An 8568-nucleotide genomic window follows, 5' to 3' on the forward strand; every position below is an offset into this window, starting at 1 on the left:
TCCCTTAAAGCTTACAGTCCTCCTCCTAGAGACAGCATAGGGCAAGCAGGCGAGTAGGAAAACGGGAGAAGGGTCTCACCTGTTCCGGCCCCTGGAAGCAGATGCGGCAGAGTGGGGTCCTCATGCCACTGTCCAGGCTGCTGCCCAGTGAGTAGCGATCCTCAGCCTTCCCTTTACAGAAGTCATCTGACGAGGCACTGCTGAGCAGCGAGACAGGTGGCTCTGTGGCTGGGCCACCCCAGTCATCTTCCACAGAAGGTGGCAAAGGTGGTGGAGGTGGCAGAGGAGGGGTCTCCCTGCTCACCCCTTCTCGAGGGCCCCTCCAGCCTGCCCACCCCCCGGCACCCAGAGCCGGAAGGGTGTTGTTGTTGGCCGCCAAACCAGGGGGCTGGGGTTCCCCGTGCATGGGCAGGGGCGCTGGAGGGGGGCGCCGCAGGAGGAAAACCTTCAGGTCATTGAAGAGCATACGGCAGCGGCACTTGAGTAGACCCTGGTGGCGCAACATCTGGGGAGCTGGGGTGCACAATCCACAGCAGTACCAGGCACAGCAGCACCACCACCACCAGAGCAGCCCACTCAGGGGCATCAGCATGTGCCCAGTGGAAGCAGAGAGCCCAGCAGGGGCAGGTGGAGTCTTTGCAGAGGATAGGATGGTCTGGGGGTCCACAGTGTATCTGTGTTATGATGGAGGGAGTCTTCGTTCTTGCTGACTCCTCTTACATCCCCTCCAAGTAGCAAATAAATGACTCCCAGGACTGGCAACTGAGAGTCACTGGTCCTGAACTCTACCTGGACAGCCCAACAAAAAATTGTCTTGCCCCTCCTACCTCTACCCAAACCTTAAGCTTTCAGCATATCTCCCTCTTTGCTTTTGACCCGGTAGCACTGGTACAGGCAGGGGGCTAGGAAAAAAAGTTGAGGATGGGCTGTTAGGGCCTTGAGATCAAAGTCTGACTGTTAGAAAGTTCCCTGGGAAGAGGCTTATTGGGTTTTTCTCAAATTCCCAGGCAGTGGGAAATTTCTTCATATAAAAGGGTGAGGAAAGTTATCAATAAAATTTGGAGTGGACTGAGCTGGGCCTAGAGCAAACTAGCTCAGTGAAGAATTGAGGACTGCATGTGCTAGAGAGAAAAGAGAGTTTTCCTTAGGTAGTAGGAGGTTGGTTTTGAGGGCCTGGGGGAGGTGAGGAGGGGAAGAGAGGAGGTTGGGAGAAGTTTTAATTCTCCTGGGCAGAAAACTGGGGCAATTAACCTCCAGAAGCACCAGAGTTGCTTTTAAGAGAGCAGTGGGTGGTGGGGAAGAGATCCAGGTGATACTGGGCAAGGGGCTTGTGCTTTGCCTCTGCAGCGGAAGGGCTGCACAGAAGAGGGGAAAGCCAATTAGGAGAAGAGAGGTGGGAAAATCAGGGACTGGGGACCGGGAAAAGCAAGGGAAAAACAGAAAAGATCGTTTAACCCTTGCAGAGCCACCTCCTTCCTGAGCGTTAAGATCCTGGCTAGAGGAAGGGTGTGTGTTTGGGGAGTGGGAGGCAGTGGAGCAGAGATAAGGGGTAGAGAAGAGGGGCGTGTGTGTGGGAGGGAACTAGGGGGAGTAGTTACATGATCAGAACCCCCTGCCCAGCCCTGTGGCAGTCTGTAAACCCTCGGCCCCCTTCCCTGGCTCCATCAAAGGTCCCTTGGGGCGAGGGGCAAGGGGCGGTAGAAGGGCAGGTCCGGGCGGGTGAGTGGCCTCGCCTTCTCGGGTTGCTCCTCTGGGCCGCTGTCGCCCTCCTTCTCTCTTTCCGGATCTGCCCGCGGCCACCGATGCTGCTGTGGCGGCGGCGGCGACTGCTTGTCGGTGGCGTCCGGGTGTCTCCGGGGCGGGGGCCGCTCCGGCTCGTCCTCTGGCTGCAGCTCGCCGTCCGACGCGGCCAAGACTCCCGGTTTCATGATCCTCCGCCTCCTCCTCCTTCCCGGGGGGCCAGCTCTGAGCCCCCGCGCCCAGGCAGCGCTGCCATGCAACCAGAGGCGAGGCAGGCGTAGGGGTGGGGGCGGCTGGGGAGTGAGGAGTAAGGGTAATAAAAAATGAAATAATACTAGTGAAATAAGAACAATTTGGTTCTCAAATTATCAGGAAAGAGCGCTTCTAGAGGGGTGGAGGCGGAGAAGGGCGGCTGCCGGGTCTTCACGGCAGCTCTGCCCCTGCTACCCCCACCAAGGGCGGCCTCGGTCGGCTCTCTGCGCGGCCCCCCTCCCAACCCCTCCCTTCTCTCCTCTGCCTCTGGCTGGCTGGGCTCGCTGTTGCTACCTCTCTTCGTAGAAGCAACGAGGTAAGGCTTGTTTGCAGTACCAGCTAAGGGTGGGGAGGGGGGAACGAAGCAGCGTGGCCGAGGTGGGAGGTAACCAGCACTTGGCTCCGGCTGGGTCCTCGCGACTCCCCAAAAACCATGTATAAATATATCTCTTTGAAAAGGCGAGCGGAAGCAAATCAGATTCCAGGCTGCTGCCAGGTGTTGTCTCGTCTTCCGCCGTTGCTCAGCACCCGCCCGCCGCGACTGCTGCCCCCCTGGCTCAGTTCCCAAAGGGGTGGTGCTGGAAGGGAGGTGGCAGGCGGTAAGCTGACCGTCCGAGGTCTGGAGGCAAGGTTCCTGGAGCAGAGAATCGGCTCTAAGCTCTCTCCGCCGCCGCTGCTGCATTCAGCACCCTAGGCGAGTGGACAGCTCCCACCCAGACCCAGAGCGTCACGCAAGTGGGGGCCTGACGCAGACGCCGGGGAGGGATTGAGGAGGCAAAAAGACTAGAGGGAGAAGGAGAGAGGGGAGAAGAGAAGCACTGTTCGAGGGAAGGGTATGGGGAGGGACCAGGCGAAAAGGAAGGAAGGAGAAGGAGGGATTTAGGAAGGAAAGGAGGAGGGAGCAAAGTGGTGGAAGAGAGAGAAAGGCAAGTGGGGTGGAGGGGAGCATTCCGGTACTAACTCGTACATTTCCCCCCAGCTTGGGATAGTTTGTCAGTGTGGATGGCACCGCTATAGAATTTCTTCCTGCTATACACTGTTACTGCCCCCTCAACTCACATACACAGAGGCTTCTACATCTCAACCAGAGTCCCATTTCCCTGCTCATATAAACATTTTAAGCAGATACCAGTCTGCAAGCTTTGAAAGACAGAAATTTTTGTGATTCTTGCACTGATGCTGGGATTTGATGGAGACTAAGTCCCTCACATGACTAGGAACTCATGAGAAGAAAATTTCTAACAGGGAGAGATGCTAACACCATTTTTGCCAGTTTTTTCTAGAATATAAACTTCTAGACAGAAATTTTTCTGGGTCCATTTAAATTCTATGTGCCTAGGTCAGTGATGGCATGTGGTAGGTACTTAATACATATTTGTTGAGTGGATTACGACCACTTTCACCAAAGTCATTTGTGTTAGTTGCTCAGTCGTGTCCGACTCTGCAACCCCATGGACTGTAGCCTGCCAGGCTCCTCTGTCTGTGGAATTTCCCAGACAAGAATACTGGAATGGATTGCTATTTTCTTCTCTGGGGTATTTTTCCGACCCAGGGATCAAACCCAGGTCTTCTGAACTGCAGGTAGATGCTTTACCATTGGAGCCATCAGTTCAGTTCAGTCACTCAGTCGTGTCCAACTCTTTGCGACCTCATGAATCACAGCACGCCAGGCCTCCCTGTCCATCACCAACTCCCGGAGTTCACTCAAACTCATGTCCATTGAGTCGGTGATGCCATCCAGCCATCTCATCCTCTGTCGTCCCCTTCTCCTCCTGCCCTCAATCCCTCCCAGCATCAGGGTCTTTTCCAATGAGTCAACTCTTCGCATGAGGTGGCCAAAGTATTGGAGTTTCAGCTTTAGCATCAGTCCTTCCAATGAACACCCAGGACTGATCTCCTTTAGAATGGACTGGTTGGATCTCCTTGCAGTCCAAGGGACTCTCAAGAGTCTTCTCCAACACCACAGTTCAAAAGCATCAATTCTTTGGTGCTCAGCTTTCTTCACAGTCCAACTCTCACATCCATACATGACTACTGGAAAAACCATAGCTTTGACTAGACGGACCTTTGTTGGCAAAGTAATGTCTCTGCTTTTGAATATGCTATCTAGGTTGGTCATAACTTTCCTTCCAAGGAGTAAGCATCTTTTAATTTCATGGCTGCAATCACCATCTGCAGTGATTTTGAAGCCCAGAAAAATAAAGTCAGCCACTATTTCCACTGTTTCCCCATCCATTTCCCATCAGGGAACCCTAAAACCATCATTACTCCAAGCCATAGACCTCTTTCAATTGTAATCATAAGAATCCAGAATGATATTACAGCCTCATCTTAACCAGTGTCTCCAGCTTCCCCTCTATTTGAGCCTTTCACTGAGCCACTGACAAGAAATAATTTGAGATGGATGTTAATTTCCTCTCTTATTTCTACTTCTGACTCATGTCATCCTACTCCATCCTTCTCAATGAGTTCCTAGTGAATAGAAAAGTGTCCTTAAATGTGAAGAAAAAGGAAAATTTAAAGTGGTCTGTACAAGTACTCAGTACTTAGCAGCTGTGGGCTTTGGTCATTTTAAACTTAGGATTGCTTTCTTGCCTTTCCTCATAATGAATCCCTCCCTCTTCACCCTCCATGCATGTGTGCGCACGTGCACACACACACACACACTGCCGAGGTCATAGACTTGGACAAACTACCCCAATGAGTCATCTCCTTTAAAAATGCTGGAGCCATAGACAGAGTAGCAAGCAAAACCCTCCGTTTCAAAATATCATTGACAGCCTATGAGTTGCAAGAAAACTACCCCTTTGCTGCCATCTCCTTCAGTGATTCTTTCCTACAAGTTCTAAGGAGCAAGGATGTAAGTATGGGTCTTGGTTAACCCAGGGTGGCTACTTGCTTGAATCATGCCTCAGAACCTACCACAGATGCTGACACCTGGGCCAAGGTGAGTAGTTGGAAGAGGATGGTGCTGTTAACAACTCCAAAATAATATGTATTTTACTGATATGAACACGACTACGGTGCTACAGAAAAGATTTTCTTTGCTTAAAAAAATCCATCTTATCTCAAAGAAAATTCTCTGTGCTCCACACTTCCTTGTGCTTGCCTCTGACATTGTGCAAATTAGTCTTTAATAATGATTTCATCATATATTCATCTCCTTTTATAAGACTCAGAAATCCTTGAAGGCAAGAATCCTTGAAGGCACCTAAAGTCTTCTGGGTGATCAAGAAACTGAATGTTTCAGAAAATTTTAAATTGTTTTTAAATTAAAAATAAATAAAAATTAAAAAGAAAATGAACAACGAGTGATGGATGGCCTATGTGTTTCAGTGAAGCTATCGTATTTTTCCTCTTTATCCTAGGCACACCTATGTGAATGCTCTCATACATGACTGAATATCTGTTTTACCCAAAACTGAGTTTCAGGGTTTTATGCCAATAAAACACTGGCTCCAAGTATGTCATGGTAGTAAATTGGGGCAGGAGATACAAAAGCCATAAGAAGCTTTACTCAGAGTCATTGAAAGGGATGATATCCATAAGAAGACTGTCTTTTCCAACTCTTCCACTGACAGCAAAAAGATTTCAGAAAGAAATTTCAGAAAGAAATCTTTTTCAAAAAGAAACAGAAAGCTGCTAAGGGTGGGAAGCAACAAGACTGTTTTCAAAAAACCTGGAAAGCTTGAAAGTTCTGTTTTGAACATAATGTAAATCTTGAAAAATGCCTCACTGAGTCAGATTCTTCTGCTACTAATGATGAAACAGGAGTTGTGAGCCCCTTAAGAATTAAAGTCATAGATCAATGGGTCTCCATTTAAGCATTCAAAAAAAACATTTACTAAACACCAATTATAAGTAAGGTATTGTGTTGGAGGATGTGGGGAACATAAAAATGAATTGATTGAAACTGCATCCTTTAAGGTCTAGTACTATAAACTTATACAAAATCATAATATGTTGCTAAGTCACTTCAGTCATGTCCGACTCTGTGCGACCCCATAGACGGCAGCCCACCAGGCTCCCCTGTCCCTGGGATTCTCCAGGCAAGAACTCCGGAGTGGGTTGCCATTTCCTTCTCCAATGCAGGAAAGTGAAAAGTGAAAGTGAAGTCGCTCAGTTGTGTCCGACCCTCAGCGACCCCATGGACTGCAGCCTTCCAGGCTTCTCTGTCCATGGGATTTTCCAGGCAAGAGTACTGGAGTGGGGTGCCATTGCCTTCTCCGCATAATATGTTATAAAGTAATAAATACTACAAAGGTATTCAGATTTTGAAAAATGTTTAGAAATAGGAGGTAATTAATGCTTACACCCTGGCAGCAGTTAGGAGAGGTGGGAGGAGGTGGAGATGCCAGAGCTGTAGGAAAGCTTTTTTTAAGAAGTGACATTTGAACTGAGTTAATATGTAGAATTCATAGGAGGGAAGTATATTTCTGGCAATGGGAATGCTGAAATACTTTGATTCTTTCATTTGCCTGGAGTGGAAGGTGCTTGAAGGTAAGTAGCTGGAAGTAAAGTTAGAAAGGCAGACTGAAGCCAGGTTACAGAAGGCCCTGAATGCCACTCTGGAGAAGATTTATTCATTGACCAGGTACTTGTTTTAATGGTTTTAAAGATTTGGAGCTGAAGGTGAAGGGCAGAAATAAACTTTATCTCTTAGCAGGTTAATTAACTGGATGGGATTTCACTGCTAACAGGTGAGAAGCAATCAATATTTTTCATTTCACCTCAGAAAGTTCTCTTCTCCTTAATAGATTTATTCTTTTAAATGAGGTTGTTTTCAGATATATTTCATTACATACAGGGATGCTGGGGGTCATATGAATTAAAAGAGTAGAATAATGAGAGGCTCAAAGGAATAGTCTTCAGGAAGAAATATTAGGAGATGCAGAGATTCAGAAAAGACTTATTACAGAGGCCATTGCACTTTTTTCAGCAACCAGGGGAGCCCTAAAGGGATGCCATCTAGTAGTTATTGTTTCTTTTCCTAGACAGAGTACTCAGGGTGGAAGGCATTTTACAGAGGCTGGGGGAGAAAGAGATCCAAGGAGATTAGGTGACTCTGTGTCTAAGATCCGATAGCAAAGTAAGGGCTAAAACTGACACATCTTTTAATCCTCAATACAGTTTGCTTTCCACTAATGCACAGTTTAAATACATAGTCCCTTTATAATTCCTCAAGAATAATTGCAGAATTACTGTTATCATGCAGATTATTAATAGCTATCATATACCAAGCCACACATCTTTTGCAAATGTACTTATTAAAAATGGGAATTCCTTTATGCGGCAGCCTGGATGGGAGGGGAGTTTGGGGGATAATGGATACATGTGTATGTATGGCTGAGTCCCTTTGCTGTCCACCTGAAACTACATTGTTAATTGGCTATACTCCAATATGAAATTAAAAGTTAACAAATTTTTAAAGATAGAAATTCTTAAGAGCCACCCCAAATCTACTGCACATGAATTTTGGGGGGAGCAACCTGAGAATCTGCATTTTAACAAGTGCCTTGCCCAAGTGACTTTTTGATCCTCAAAACTCCTTAGGTGGTAGGTATTTTCCATGCTTTGTGAATGAGAAAACCAAGGCTCAGAAAAACAAAGTTTAAAGTTATAAACAGTTGGTGATCAGCAAAGGCAAGATTCTGATTGAGGCCGAAAGTGTATGGTCTTCTTATGATGCAACGTTGCCTTTTAAACTAAGCTTCCAAGGGCCATATAGAATCCCCATATTCTTATTGTCTGTCATACTGTGTCCCATGCCAAAAGATAGTTCAAAACGAAGGCTAAGGTGTGGCAGGCAGCTTCTAAAAGGGGCCCTAATGCTCCCCATTTCCTGGTACTCATGCCCTTGTGGAATTGCCTCCTTTGGCGTGTGGGCTAGACTCAGTGACTTGTTTCTAATAAATAGAATATAGTCAAAGTGATGGAATGTCGCTTCAGAGATCAAGACTGTGACTTGCCTCTTGCTGTCATTCTCTCACTGGCTCTCCTCACCTGCTCACTCTGATGGAAATCAGACGCAACATTGTGAGGTGCACCATGGAGAGGCCCACGTGGCAAGGAACTGAGGACAGACAGCCTCCAGCCAATAGCCAGCAAGGAACCAAGGCCCTGAGTCCAACAGCCCACAAGGGACTGATTGCCAGTGATCACATGAGTGGGCTTGGAATCAAGTCCTTCACCAGCTGAGCCTTGAGTCTGGGTAACATCTTGATTGCAGCCTCATGAAAGAACCTGAGGCCCCAACTAAGCTGTGCCTGAATTCCTGACTGATGGAAACTGTGAGAAAAATGTAGTTATTTTAAGCCCTCTCTCTGTTATCACAACCCCCACTCCAACGCACCTCTATAGAGACATTTACCTCTCAACCAAAGTCCATTTCCCTGCTTGTAAGCATTTTGAGTAGACATTCACCTTCAAGTCTTGGAAGAGATGAAGTTAAGGAATCTCTCATTTGAACTTCAGCACCTGGTGGAGACTAATTCCCTCAGGACTAAGAACCCTTGAAAAGGAAATGTTTCAAACAGGGAGTGAGATGCTAGGATCTTTTCCTTCCATTTCCTCTTC

The 8568-nt window shown here is 47.5% G+C and overlaps 1 protein-coding gene across 1 annotated transcript in view; it reads right to left on the reverse strand.

Annotated features, from left to right (window-relative positions):
• The window catches only part of MARCHF4 (membrane associated ring-CH-type finger 4), a 117699-nt gene extending 117107 nt beyond the window's left edge, over window positions 1–592 (reverse strand). Inside the window, exon 1 of the mRNA XM_052636009.1 lies at window positions 80–592. Coding sequence (XP_052491969.1) covers window positions 80–592 — 513 coding nt within the window. The remainder of the gene's footprint in view (window positions 1–79) is intronic.
• Window positions 593–8568: the final 7976 nt, after the last annotated feature.

Source organism: Budorcas taxicolor, chromosome 2 (genome assembly GCF_023091745.1).
Source record: "Budorcas taxicolor isolate Tak-1 chromosome 2, Takin1.1, whole genome shotgun sequence".
In the NCBI taxonomy this organism is placed as follows: domain Eukaryota; kingdom Metazoa; phylum Chordata; class Mammalia; order Artiodactyla; family Bovidae; genus Budorcas; species Budorcas taxicolor.